General features: G+C 37.9%; 2 protein-coding genes across 2 annotated transcripts in view; one reads left to right on the forward strand and one right to left on the reverse strand.

The window, feature by feature from the left end:
* Positions 1 to 4670, forward strand: part of COL9A1 (collagen type IX alpha 1 chain) — an 87411-nt gene extending 82741 nt beyond the window's left edge. Inside the window, exon 38 of the mRNA XM_077767250.1 lies at positions 3787 to 4670. Within this exon, the coding sequence (XP_077623376.1) occupies positions 3787 to 3971 (185 nt within the window). The 3' untranslated portion in view covers positions 3972 to 4670. The remainder of the gene's footprint in view (positions 1 to 3786) is intronic.
* Positions 4671 to 13978: 9308 nt separating this feature from the next.
* The window catches only part of COL19A1 (collagen type XIX alpha 1 chain), a 313880-nt gene continuing 312536 nt past the window's right edge, over positions 13979 to 15322 (reverse strand). The window contains exons 50-51 of the mRNA XM_077767252.1: positions 14365 to 14442; positions 13979 to 14192 (exon numbers count right to left, since the gene is read on the reverse strand). Coding sequence (XP_077623378.1) covers positions 14065 to 14192; positions 14365 to 14442 — 206 coding nt within the window. The 3' untranslated portion in view covers positions 13979 to 14064. The remainder of the gene's footprint in view (positions 14193 to 14364; positions 14443 to 15322) is intronic.

The raw sequence follows: 15322 nt of genomic DNA on the forward strand, positions 1-15322 counted from the left end.
AGAATCAATAGTAAGTCTTGGTTATGGTGCCACTTTTTACTTCCTAGTTATTTTCAGGCTCATTAAATTAACCTCCCCGCAGGCACACGCGCACGTGCACCCTTACGCACTAGGCAGCATTAGCGACTCAGTAGGTACGGAAATACTCTTAGGTTGAGTAGTGGTGAAGGGCCCTAATTTCTAGTTCTGACACCCTCTCGCTGTGTGAATATGGACAGTTATTTAGCCTTTAAAAATTTTTTAAAAATATTTATTTATTTTTGAGAGAGAGAGAGAGACAGAGAGTGTGAGTGAGGGAGGGGCAGAGAGAGAGGGAGACAGAATCTGAAGCAGGCTCCAGGCTCTGGGTTGTCAGCACAGAGCCCCAGGCGGGTTGAACTCACGAACCGGAGATCATGTCCTGAGCCAAGTTGGAGGTTTAACCAGCTGAGCCACCCAGACAACCCTGCCTTCTTAACTCTCACTTCACACAGAGGAAAGTGGGATCAATAGTGAGCACGGTTCAGGGCCATGGTACAGCGAAAGCATTGTATAAATGTTGATGGCGATGATAATAAGGGTGAGGAAGTTGACATCCAAAGCCTCGATGGGTAAATTGCTGTATTTGCCCAAGGGAGAATTGGACTAGATATGCTTTACATAAATAAATCAAGGGTACACAGGATGGCTTCATCAACTCTTTCCTCAAAGGATTAGCAGGAATCTGGAATAAATGCAGCAAGTGAAAAAGCCTCTCCTGTGATGTGTAGAAGTGGGGAAGTAAATATGAAAACCTAAAAAAAGCTTTGCCTCTGCTTTCTAATATAGTTGAAGAGTAGAAAATAAATCCCCATAAATTTAAGGTTTTAGGCAGGAGTCTGGCTCTACAAATGTTAAATAAAAATTTGGATTAGTTGCTAATGTTTAGAAATTGAGAGATATTTATTCAAAAATTCAGCTTCTAGCTTCCCTTGACAATGGTCAGAGGTTCTGCTCGCGCTGGTGCACCTTCCACATGGCCGCTGTTGGCTGGCACGAGCCGGGGTCGGCATCTATGCTGCCATTCGCAGCAGGCCTCTGTCCTCCCTGTTACCTCCCTAAGACTTCACCAGGATTCATTACACTTGTGTTACGTTTTCTTATAAAGACAGCAGGGCATTGTTTTTTGTTTTTATTTATTTTGAGAGAAAGACAGTGTGGGAGGGGAAGAGAGAGATGGAGGGAGAGAGAATCTCAAGCAGGCTCCACACTGACAGCTCATAGCCGTTGCTGGACTTGAACCCACACAAACCGTAAGATCATGATCTGAGCCAAAACGAAGGACTGAGCCACCCGGGTGCCCCAGCAAGGCATTTCTTTTCTTGTCTTTTCTTTTAAAAAAATTTTTTTTTGTTTAATGTTTCTATTTATTTCTGAGAGAGAGACAGTGTGAGCAGGGGAGGGTCAGAGAGAGGGGAGATACAGAATCTGAAACAGGCTCCAGGCTCTGAGCTAGCTGTCAACACAGAGCCCGACACGGGGCTCGAACCCAGGAACTGTGAGATCATGTCCTGGGCTGAAGTCGGATGCTTGACCGACTGAGCCACCCAGGTGCCCCCAGCAAGGCATTTATTAACCTTGGACCATTTCTTTACTACCTTTAAAGCCAGCAAACTTTTTTTTGTAAAGAGCCATCTTTTTTGGATTTGTGGGCCATGTGTGGCATCTATACTAGCTCTGCCCTTGGTGTAAGAGCAGCCAGAGGTGATGCAGAAAAAGATGACCATGGCTCTGTTCTAATATAGAAAACTATTTACAAACACAGGAGTTGGCTCATTTTGGGCTACCCCATGTTCACCCGCCCTGATCTGTATTACCTGTTTTGCTCTTCCAGTGGTCTTTTGGTTTCTGAACTCTCCTTTGGGCATTTTCTCCTCTTAATCTTGATTTGATTTTGTTAAGGCTGATCTGGTATGTCTCCATGATAAGGTATATGAAAATTACCCTGTACTTATGTCTGACCTTTTAAAGCTTAGAAGAACTATGTTGAACCTGTGTCAAGAGACCTGACTAGGCCCTGCTAAAGCCGTATTTATAGGTGCTGTTGATTAGGGAAAAACGTTCTCAGGGGCCTTGTCTTTAGAGGGAAACATAATCATCTGCTTCATTACAACTGAATATAGTCAAATGGAAGCTTACAGGATAAATTAAGGGAAATTACTTACATCTCTGCATATCTACAGCCTTGAGATGGAAAGAATCAAAGATAATTATTCTCTTAAAACTTAATAATGTTTTGTCCTGGGGCACCTGTCTGGCTCAGTTGGTAGAGCATGTGACTCTTGATCTCAGGGTTGTAAATTCGGGCCCCACGTTGTTTGTAGAGATTTCTTTAAAAAAATTTAAGAAAAAGTTTTGTTCTATAATATTGCTTTGTGTAGGTCTAATTGTATCACAGGAAGAATGAGATCTTATGTAAAATAATACCTCTAATCTACCTTCCTTCTAAAAGTATGTGAGATATATGTAGTAAGACCACTTAATAAGACCAGACCACTATAACAAGACCTATACAAAGCATATGTTAATAAGACCACTAAAATAGAAAAAGAAAACTAAAACCACTGAGAAAAAGGGAAAGTGACTTAATCTAAGCAAATATGTAATTGTATACACTTACCATCTTGCCTGAAAGACCCAGGTGAGAGGAGCTCTATAGAACTATATCATCGTGGTATATACAATTTGTCTTACACAGACTTCTTACCACCACCTTTGCGCTAAGAGTATGAGAGCGCTGCTGCTATGATGCAGAAACTCCTTTCTGTTATGGGGTGTCATTCCTCAGAGAATGTGCCACACGGGGGAATCAGACAACCTTTGAAGGTGACAAAGGGAAAAATACTCATAGGAACTTAGGCCACTGTAGGGGTGAGCCCCTGATGGGAAAACATCTGAGAACTTCATAGGTGCACTGCACAGACTTCTAAAAGACATCAGTCAATGATATCCTCATAATCAAAATAATAGCCCCTAGGTATCAGATGCTTTCAGACATGGAATTTAGTTTTAAGGAAGGCATCATCCTGTCTTATAGATGAAAAAACTAAGAGGTTAGTGACTTGCTAATGTCACCCCACTCACAAAGTGGGGGGCAGAGCAAGAACTTAAAGCTATCTTTCTCTCTAAATCCTGTTCTAACCCGTGAGCTATGCTTCTACTCCTTGTCTGGAGATTGATCATTTATTAGGGATGATGCAGTAGAGAAATATAAAGTGGGCCACAATGAGAGTTGTGTACATAATTTGAAATCTGCTAGTAACCACATTAACAAAGTCATAAGAATCAGGTGAGATTAATTTTAATAATACAGTTTATTTAGCCTATTGTGTCCAGAATATTATCATTTCATCATGTAATAACAACCAAAATTATTAATGAAATAAATTTTAAAAATTTTACACTGTGTTTTCGAAGCGTCCAGGTGTGTTTTACGCTTACAATCATCCCAATTTGACTTAGCCACATTTCAGCGCTCAATAGACATATGTGGCTAGATGCTACCATACTGGATAGTTCAATTCTACTGAACTATGGAAATGTGGGTTAGAGATGCTGAAGGTCTCCTTCCACTTTTAATTTCTAAGAAACCCAAGTCCAATGAAAGAATTTTAACATGGCATCATGTCTTCATCCATCATTTCCAAAAGCACGTAGTAAGCCCCTGCGTGCACACTGCTGGGCTAGGGGAGGGGGTCCAGTGCCATCTGCCAGTTTTCAGCCATCCAGGTTCTCCTATTCACATGTGCCATCGTTTGTGTGTTTCAGGTGAACCAGGTCCTGCCAGCTATGGGAGGAATGGCCGGGATGGTGAGCGAGGCCCCCCAGGGGTGGCAGGAATTCCTGGTGTACCCGGCCCCCCGGGACCTCCTGGGCCTCCTGGTTTTTGTGAGCCAGCCTCCTGCACCATGCAGGCTGGTCAACGAGCATTTAGCAAAGGGCCTGATCAGTGAAAAGCTTAGTGCTGCGCGGCTGTCTGCATAAACCATGCCTGGCAAAGGAGCTTGGAGGGGAAACACCACCGAAGCTGAGGCAAAAGACAACAATGCATTACCTTCAATGTTATTACATAAGTCTTATTTGACAGTGAGATTTAAAACAATGGTGCTATTCAATAAATCCTTTCTTTTTTCTTGGAGAGGAGACGGCAGAGCCATTGGATACAAAAAGAAATCAGAAAACCTAAAACCCTCCCTTTAATAAATTGATAATCCCATTCCCAGGACCTTGAACTTTAGTGTGCTATACGTATGTGATCTATGATGGGCCACTGTGCCAATAAACAAAAACAACTGTTTGGTTTACCTCAGTTGCAGTAGTTATTTTTATTTTTTATTTAGATGTTCTCAGATTATTGTTTCAGTTTACAGAGGATTAGCAGACTAGTTATGAAGAAGCCTCACTGCAGTCAATAGAATTGGTGCTTAAAATTCCCATCAATGTGTCCTCTTGGGAGTAGCAAGAATGTGCTCTGCCCCACGCACTGATTTCCATACATCATATGCTGGTTTTCGTAGGCAGCCTGGATTTTGTTGAACTGTACTGTATCCCAAACCCATTAATTTTTGGAGCTCTTCTATGTAAAAGCAAAGAAGGAACTTTAATATCCTGCCATTCGTAAGCTTTATTGATAAGATTATTTATTTTCAAGGTTTGAGGTAACATCTCTGGTTGTACCAAAGAAGAAATAAATATGGTTTCTTAATCTCTTGCATGTTTTCTTATAAATAATCATGTTCAATGAGAAGTCACTGAACTTATTTAGGTACATTGAAAAATGTTAAATTATTGGTATTTCTATAGGCATGTTTATACTATTAGTGCTTTGTTTCTATAGAGAAATTAAGCCCTTCCTGTTCCCTAGGGAGAGTTACTCTGACACAAAAGTTCTTTGTATGTATGTGTGTAGTGTGGGGAGAGCTTCAAGGACCTTTTTGAAATTCTAATGAAAGCTAGGGGGACATCATCCCAGAAAAACACACGAGTGCAAGACTATTTCAGAGATTTCATAGACCCCTTAAAGTGCTTGGTTTCTAAGTTAGGAACCACTGCTTTTGTTTCAATGGTTTGTTAGCTCCCTTCTATTAACTTCATTGCTGCAAAAATGACTTCTTGGGGCGCCTGGGTGGCTTAGTCGGTTAAGCCTCCGACTTTCGCTTAGGTCATGATCTCGCGGTTCGTGGGTTCGGGCCCCGCGTCGGGCTCTGTGCTGACTGTCAGCTCAGAGCCTGGAGCCTGTTTCAGTCTGTNACGTTCTTTGTATGTATGTGTGTAGTGTGGGGAGAGCTTCAAGGACCTTTTTGAAATTCTAATGAAAGCTAGGGGGACATCATCCCAGAAAAACACACGAGTGCAAGACTATTTCAGAGATTTCATAGACCCCTTAAAGTGCTTGGTTTCTAAGTTAGGAACCACTGCTTTTGTTTCAATGGTTTGTTAGCTCCCTTCTATTAACTTCATTGCTGCAAAAATGACTTCTTGGGGCGCCTGGGTGGCTTAGTCGGTTAAGCCTCCGACTTTCGCTTAGGTCATGATCTCGCGGTTCGTGGGTTCGGGCCCCGCGTCGGGCTCTGTGCTGACTGTCAGCTCAGAGCCTGGAGCCTGTTTCAGTCTGTGACTCCCTCTCTCTCTGACCCTCCCCTGCTCACTCTCTCTCTCTCCTAGAAATAAATAAAACATTAAAAAAAATTAAAAAATGACTTCTGTTCCACCATTTTTCTTAGACATTTTATAATCACAGCTCAGCTAAAGCACCGAGTTCTTATCAATAAGATAGATATTGCCTGACCTCTCAAGCACTTTATTCCTATATTTACATGGTCACATTGACTGGCTGTTTTATCAACATTTCTACAAACTATTGACCAGACTTACTGTATTAATTTTATGTCACGGTGCATATGAGTAACTTCTCCCCGGGGCATAGCACAGTGCTCAAAACAGTCAATATCCTCAGTTAGTTTGTGGAATTCAATTCTCTCAAGTAGAGAGAATCTCCTCTATCTCTCAAGAGATAGAATCTCCCAAGGGGGAGTGAGCCCTAATAGGATCCTTGATACTAATTTTTCTCACTTGTACTTGTTATACATTTAAAAATATTAGCCCTATTTGGCCAAACAAATCGTTATGTATCTGTATTTGGATTTATGTTTTACTTAAGATTTATTTATTTATTTAAGTAATCTCTACACCCATTGTCAGGCTTGAACTTACAACCCTGGGATTAAGAGTTGCATGCTTCACCACCTGAGCCAGCCAGGCGTCCCCCTTGTATTTGGATTTCTTTAAATCTGTTTCTAGCACCTAGTTATTATGTGCCTTGAGCATGCATTCCACTTAAGGAGAATGATTCCAACTTGGCTACATAAATCAGTGCCATTTACACACACTGAGAAGGATGTTCTTCCTTCCTGTGGAATAAATAATTTTTGGAAATAGATCTGTTATAATTACTTAAAAGTCATTCCTATATAAATAGCAAACCTTTGAGATACTGCCACATCTAATCAAATAAATGCAAAGAAGTTGCCTTGTCTTTCCGCAAAGATTGTTTTATTTTAACCAGTGATATAATTAAATGCAACAAAAGAAAAATTAGATAACCAAATAAATATGTTTCCCAGTTCTAGAACACTGTATTCATAAGAAAATTTTTAAAAAATAAAATTTCAAAAGAGCAGTCATTCAACTGTTTTACAAACTTGATATATAAAAGGCTGTACAACAAGCTCCACAGATACCACAAGCGATATTGGAAACAACCACTTAACAAATAGATGATGCAAAACTAGCACATTCCAAATTGTGGGAACAATCCATGGTAAATTCAGTTAAGTGAAATAGTTTACAGAAGCAGCAAATACTTGTCTGAGAAATTGCAAAGAAAAGCATCCAGCAAATTCTCTCCATGAAAGAGAGTTGATAAATATTTAATTAAGCCAAATAGCTCTCTCTAGCAAAATAGACATTTCCAAGCCTCTTTGAGATATCTTTAAAAGTTGGGTGAAGTGTCACCTAGAGCACTCACTGAGGGAAGAGTCTGTGAATAATTAAGGTTGGTTGGAAACTGGCATGTTACTCAAGGGCAAATGATTTCTGATTTATTTCTAGTCAGTGCTTCTATGGCATCACGATATGATTTTCATCCTCAGTACCTGACAGATTGGTTAAGAACTATGGAAATCACTTTCCAGGTTGACTGAACACATAAATTCACTGGCATAGTTTGGGATAAGTGACTTCTGAGTAGCAGAAGAATATAAATGAGTAGTCATATGAGTTACATGATTGATTCGATTATAGACATTTTATATGTCAATCTGTCTAAATGGATATTACCTTCTTAAACATCATTAGTAAAATCTGATTTATTTGCCACCTGAAATAAGCTAATATAGATTCCTGCTTTAGAAGATCACCTCTAACTGATTTTTTGGCTCTGACAGTTTCTGACATATAATATCCCTGAATTTTAAGATAAACCAGTATAGGGAGAAGATCACTAAAAATGCATACAATCACACCAAATACCAAGAGAATTGCTTTTTTTCTCTTAGTCCTGGAAAAAGGAGTGAAAATGTACTAATAAGAAAAAAGTAGCAAACTCTGCTTTTTTTCTGTGGCAAAAAGAGTGAAATTGTACTAATAAGAAAAAATGAGCAAATTAGTGATTTTGCCATTTACAAATTTTGCAATGGACATAAATGGTTTTAAATATCTTTAATAAAGAATATTTGTGCTCAGTAATATAGATCAAGTCCTTTTTTTGTTTTTTACTGAGGAAAACAAATGCTTTTCAGTTGTGTACTTAATCTTTTTTAGTGAGCGTATAATCTGCGACATGACAGTATTAAATGCATATGACTCAGTAAATATTAAATCAAAATTGGTTACCCATTATAACGTATGACTATGAATACACAAGCTCAAATGCTCTTTGAATGATTAACTAGAGGAAGTGTAATATATTTGTTAGATCCAGACATCAGAAAGAGGACACTGACCATATTTTTAGTCTTAATAAGTGGCAATCCATGCTAACTTTCTCTTTAACATGCTTTTACATCTTACACTTAAGTTTTCGAAAAATAACTAGAGAGAGAGAACAAATGAGGGCAATTGGCTTCAAGAAACTATCTTTCTTTTTAAGATTTATTTGAATTTTTCTTTGGCCTCCAAGTTGAAAATCTGTATGTAAAAAGACTTAAGAATATTCCTTAGAGAGCACCTGGTTAATTTATTATGTAATAAGGGGACCTGAAAACGAGAATAGTTAAGAACTAAGTAAATCATTTTCCAGTCTAAGCAAACATATAGATCCACTGGCATATTTTGATGTGATTAATGTCTGTTCAGGAAACATGCTATGTATTTAACTTCTTATTGCCTATTGCCTTATCACTAATGATGTAAGAGCTTATATTTATCATAAAAGTTAACTGTGATATTTCTTATCTTGCTCAGCCGCCTCTATATCAATGAGTCTTAAGTGATTCTAGTGAGAAGATCACTTTGTGGGACAAAAGCTGTAAAGGACAGATTGCTCTCTGACTTTTGTTTCTGCTTATTATTCTTATTCGCATTAGACTGGGCTTTTTATGAGCTGCCAGGGAGATGGGTAATAAACTTAATTATTGTGAGCTAAGCACTGATTCCTGTGACAAACAAAAGCATAATTTCTAGCGTGGTATAAACATGATCCCTGCAATAGTTCAATTTACAGGTTCCCTGCACATCTGTGTGGCTCACGGTTGGTATGTGGTGCTTTTGGGGTATCCCTGTGGTTGAGACCTAGCAGAATGGAGTGGAGGTGTGGAGCTTCAGCCGCAAGAAGTGGGGAAGAGTAGAAATGATGTTAATAACTGCACCTTAGAATTCCCTGATTTAGGGTCAAATCGTTTATTGCTAAGATAAGCGAAAAGCTCATTAGGTATCATGAACATATAGGAATCAAGGCCTCAAAGCATTATATCCAAGTGGGATTTAGAATGAAACTAGAGCCATTCCACTTAACTTGAATATGTCAAATGAAATCTTAAATAGTTGGATGAGGTACACTAGAAAACAAACAAAATGGGGAACAAATATATCCAAAATGGTATTTTAAAAATAAATAGTTATAAAATATGCCATAAGACAATCTCAATTTAAATACATTAATACATTGAAAAATATTTATCCCTAAAATATACTTTAAATAATACAGCAAAATAAAAAATAAAAAACTTGTAAGTTAATTAGCATCTTTACACCTATAAGTTTATCATGGTCAAATGACACACACCCATCTGATAAACTTCTTATTGAACTACCCCGTAAGTTTAATGAAATCTCCTACTTTATTAGTATTCACTTTTGACAGATTCATGAAGTAAGTAGCTAACTCCTTGAGTTGTACCATATATCACTCAACCTATTATCTGAACATGAAATTTTTTCCATTTAATTTTCTTAGGCTGAGCTTTGGTTTTATAAACCTGACCTATCTGAGGTAAATTTTTGCTGTTCTGGGTCTGCTTTTGTGAGTGAGGTTTTTTTGGTGCTCAAATGGTTCTTCATTCAGTTTAGGCTGACCAGTTAGTCTGGCATGATTTTGTTGAGAAAAATGTTTGGATTATAGCTCTGGCTACACCACACAGTAAAACTGAAGACATCCATTTGTCTTGTTTCCTGAGTCTCTTAGTAACTTAAAAAATTAATAGAATTAATGCTACCACTGCCAGCCAACTAATAAATGAATTCAATGGGCTAAGTCACTTAAAAGTACTGAGGCATAAAACATACAAATTCAATTCTTTTCATTTCCTCCTCTTAGAAGCCTGTGTAGTCTCAGTGAGAGGAAAGGGTATAAAAGGGGTAAGGGCAGGGAAGTGAGTGGTGCATCCCTAACACTAAAATCCTCAAAAAGAACACTGGGAAGCAGGGACAATAAACACTTCTGTGCCTTAAGAAGGTGAGCACAGGCCATGTGGATGAAAGAGAAAAAAGAACAAAAGCAACAAACTAATCTGCAAAACTATTCTGAGAATTCACTGAAAAACCTTGAGCATATAATTTAACCTAGAAGTTCTCAATGTCAGGGTATTATTATTAGTGTTTAGGAAAATTAAAATGGTAATTTGAAATACAGTGTTCCTTATCTTTTGTAAATAGGGATACAGTTCTAGAAAAATATAAACATTATACAATTCTAATTGTTAAATTAAAAAATTTTAAGTACCTTGAATGATACAGAGATTTAGACATTGTATAATTTTATAAATGGTCTATTTCTCAGGATAAGCTAAATGCTTTTTACTTCTGTCAAAAGAGAGTATCCTATTTAAAAAGTAGGATGGGCATTTAGGGGTGTTTTCATGTTAATCACTAAAATATGAGGGTAGAATACAAACTAAAGTTACAAATAGTAAAGTTGCAAGTTAACCAGGTATATAAATCCACCTAAGAAACAAAATTTAAACAGCCAAGGAATCAAAGATTATTGTGCCTTCTTCATAAAGATATTTAAAATGAGGAAGAACATAAATTAACAAAACAAATGAACAAAACACAAATTAATAAGAAATTATTTACAAAAGTAAAAAAAAAAATCAAGTGCAAAGGCAAAGTTCTGATTTAATTGTTGTCCACTAAACTGTTTCTAGCCTTGTATTTCTGCAAGTCTGTTCAGTTCTTCTGATTCAAATTGCTTTAAACACCATCTTGTGGACAAAAGGAGGTATATCACAGATTCTCAACAGATGAGAAAGACTGCAGAAAAGCTAAATCTTATTTAACTCCTAAAACATATTCATAAAAAAATATTTTATAATCCAAACATGAAGTGACATTTTTTACAACATATCTTAAGATAATTACTTAAGCTCTAAAATATGTGACAAAAATTGTATTTCAACAATGCCATGAAAAAGAGAAATAAGCATATGGGATTAAAGTCATTAATTAAATTACTGTGATCACATGGTGAAAAACTTCAAAGGTTAAGACTGGCTGTGTTTCTCTTATGGTTAGGAAAAAATGGTTAATGTCCTCAATAGGAAAGAACAATGAACAAACTCATGAATTATTCTTCCTTTTTCTCTAGATTCCAAAGGCCATGAATATTAATTGAAGTCATATCTTGTTCTTTGCATAGAAAGATGTCTATCCGAAAGTATTAACTGATCTTGGTATAAAATGTTACACTGGAATCCAAACATACTTATATAGGGCAAATCCAGTTTTAATTACTGTCATCATGACCTATAATTACTCTGGAGTCTAAACAAGAGCTAATTCAGGACATCTGATAATTCTTCTGAAAGTAAACAAATAACAAATGCTTTGGAATGGAATATCATGATGTAAGAGAGTTTGCAACCACCAAGTTATTTAGGGGAAATTTTCCCACCCTACTTTGAGGCCTTAATATTAAGGGAATTAGGCAATTGCCAAATGTCCACTTCATTTGGTGTTGTATTAGCTGGGCCCAGCCACTCTTCTCGCTCTTGGCTGCAGGTCGGGGGAGCCAAGAACAAGTGTTGGCGGGTAAATGATACAGTAGGGTGAGAGGGGCTCATTCCATGTGGACACAGTCCCATTTCTCTACTTATGCCAAAGGTAGATTAAGTCATGCAGCAGTTATAAAAAATGAGCTGGAATCAATGAGCTCTACTTTGTAATATGCATCATATGACATGACATTCCCCATCCCTCTTAAATCACCTGCATAAATCCAAATTCTTGGAACAGGAATAAACCAGCCTAGCATTAATGGAACTTAGAAGAAAGAAAGGTTCCTAAATATGCAATTTGTAAGAAAGGATGCATGACATATTCTGTGGAATTAAAATGAACAGAATTTATAAAACAAGAAAATGAACTGAGTCTTTTTATGGATATGTTAGACTCAAAGAAAACAAAGAAAAATACATCGATCACCATCAGCAAAAAAAGTTCATGAAGACATGAAATTGCTACAATAAGTACTTCTGGATTAGCAAAGAGGCAAAAGGATAAACAACCTATTAATCAATGTGAAAAAATCATCCTTGAAAACATATAAAATGTGTAGCTTCATGACAAATTCAAGTAAATTAAGGAGTGGCAGAGGAGTTGTAAGCTTTTAGAAAATTCAAAAAATTAAAGTTCAACAAATTAAAAGGTCAAGATATACACATAGCACCAGATTTTGGATCTGTATACATTTTTTGGAGGGATAAAGTATCATTTTACTAAAAAATGCAAATGTATATTCCAATTGTATAAGTCTAAAACACAGCACCATTGTAGGTATTGCACAGGAAAGAAAATGAAGAAGAAAATCAATTAAAAGTTAAAAACATTTGAAATAAATAAAATAACCTCAGAGAATAAAAGAAACAAAGCTGGGATTTAAATATACAACATAATTCGATACGAAATAACTAGAAGGCTGTATGCACACACAGCCATGTAGACAGGATCTGACCAGCAGTTCGTTCATCTGTAATGAAAACCAGTTCAAATCATGGGTGCATTTGAACAAAAGCCTTCCTACCCAACCCGGTTCACAGCTGTTTCCAATTTCAGTGGGTTCGCCTTTCTAAATTCATTTTTCAATTAACACGTAGAAGCAACCATTCTCGCCTCTTTAGCCAAATTGGAATCTGCACTGCTCTTTGAAGAGGTGAGGCCTCATTTCTGTGGCAGGAGGGCTCTGGGCATCACTCTCACAGCATCTGTGGGACCCATTACTTAGATTTCAGCAACATCCTCATGTCCGATGTTCTAGGAAATCCGTTATTTTCAACCTCTAAAAATAATGTATGGCTAGGCAATAAAAACGGCATTTAGTAAGTAAGTGGGTTGGTGATCACTGAACTGTCGTTCCCTGTCAGAGGACACAGTCTTTCCAGTGCCTGCTGTTTCCCCTGAAGTTACTGCTAACTCTTTGGTCTGAGTGCTGCTTGCATATCCGGTCCCATAGCTTTCCTTTGCTGCCCTCTACCTCTTTCTGCTGCTTCTGGGGAACAGTTTCGCCATAAGAGCTTTTGGGCGTCACCTCCTCAATATGCACCTGCAGGCACCACACAATCATCTTCTAGTGCAAGGGGTTTCTTTCCCAGGTGCCACAAATCCCATCCTTTGTTCTGATGGCCGGTTCTTGTCTGTAAAATCTGAGAGTGATCCGGTTGGAAGGATAATGGATACAAGGGCCCAAAGACCCTGCTAGGCCATTTAGCTTCAAAGGTATCGAAGACAGCTTGATGTCTTCACCATCAAACACCTCCGAGGGAAAACAGCCTTCTGTTTCCCAAATGAGAAACTCAGTGAAGACACTGCAGTGTTGGGCTTTTCTGGTGGAGCTCTCGTACAATTGGACTCTGTTCCCCTCTTTTCATGCGGTACATATTCATGCCAGTGGTGACTGCTTTGAACTGAGCTCATTATACAGAATTAACAAAATCATTTCAGTAGCTGGCTATGGTAGGTTTTGGGCTCCCTGATAAAATAGCCTCCTGGGTTTCTTCCAAAATGAGTTACGAAGTGAAGCTCTTATTGCCTATCTATTTCTCTGCATGAGCAGGATAGATATAAGATGGTACAAGAATTCTTCGGCTACAAAGAGTAGTCAAAAAACATTGAGCAGAAGCAATGTCAAAAAAGGTGAAATCTTTAGCAATGATGGTAAATTTAAACCCCAAGAAAACTTTAAGTCTGGAACTTTAAAATTCAGAAATCAAAGGCCAAATACAAGGATTGATGAAACTAGAAAGCGTACATCACCATCAGCCTACTAAGCTATAAGATGTAATTTCATCTCAAAGAAGAACTAATGACAAGATTTGCTTGTGTTTTTCATAGAAGATGCTGAATAAAAATCATAGCAGTGGTGAAGCAAAACACATGGAATGAATTTGGGAAAAGCTAAAAATGCTGATATCCCAATTACTATCGGAATAGGATTCCAATTGTTGTTTTTAATGGCTGGCCTACCGAAAACAAACAAACAAAAAAGCCACCCACATATCATGAGGGTTTGATAGTATTAAGATAGCTCCAATGCCAAGTCTTCCTCAGGTATGTTTACTTCCCACCTGTCCGCTGACGGGCATGAGACACAGGGTAGAGGCAATCTTCTGGATTACATCTTCCACTAGGTCCTGGGGGGCCCTGGGGCCCTGGGGCACCTGGTGAGCCTGGCAAACCCGGAGCTAATGAAATAAAAGACCCCCATCAGAATGCAGATCACATATGGCTCTTCCTCCCTCACTCCAACCAACATGGGTCATTCAGCTTCACCTGTAGCAACACATGGGCCACAGGCAAGGTGTGGGTCCTGTTTTTAGAGGCTTGCTTGTGTTGTGAGGATAATATCACTATTACCTGAAGTCCCAGGAAGACCCGGACTCCCCGGAAGCCCAATTCCAGGCTCCCCTCTTTCTCCCTTCTGTCCTCTGTAGCCTAAATGAGGGATACATAAAAAGAGAGACACAAGAAGTAAGAGTGTTCTATGACAACAGAGCATGTGTAAGAATCATGTGCTTAGTCTATAATATTTATGTTATTCCTTCACTTAAATAGTATATTAGCTATCTATTTTGCATTATAATCATTTTAGGCTTATAAATAAAACAGATTAGGTGCAATATGCAATGAGGATATTAGAAATATGCAGCTACTGTACAAGTTCCAACTCATCAAACTATGGAGAGTGAGATTTTTGCACTGAAAATGATACCTAAATAACTCAAATCAATCATTCATATCATCTTTCAAATAGTTATGACAAGGTACGTGAACCCTCTTCAATAGGAATTCTGACTGGAGGGTAGATACAGGCTAAATATAAGAAGTATACTGAAAGGGTTCATTTAAAATGAGGACAAGATGATATGACAACAAGAATGTGGACTTTAGTCCAAGAATTAAAGGGAAAGAAAGGAACAAAAATTCATGATTTTAATAAATGACAGTAAGAGTGTGAGTATATGTAAATCCATCAATCTCAGAAGCCCAGAGAGGACAAATCAGGCCTTTGTTCAAATTACTTACTGTAACAAATTACATTTTTTCTAAGGAAAGTTAAAACAGCAACCCCATGTTGTAACATGGCAGTTTGTAACTCCAAAGGACTAGGTGCCCCAATGGTCCTTTAGAAAGCAAGGACATTAAGGGATTCATCTAAGCTCACTTCATCAATAAGATTCTTTAACCAAAATGAATTAGATCTAAGATCTGTATACATATTAAGATAAAATCATTCTTATTCTTGTACTTGTTGTCACCTGAGCTAGACTAGTGCAGAGGAATTTATGCCTCTGGGAGCCCTTATCTCTGCTTT

Source organism: Crocuta crocuta, unplaced genomic scaffold, assembly GCF_008692635.1.
Source record: "Crocuta crocuta isolate KB4526 unplaced genomic scaffold, BGI_CrCroc_1.0 scaffold518, whole genome shotgun sequence".
NCBI lineage: Eukaryota > Metazoa > Chordata > Mammalia > Carnivora > Hyaenidae > Crocuta > Crocuta crocuta.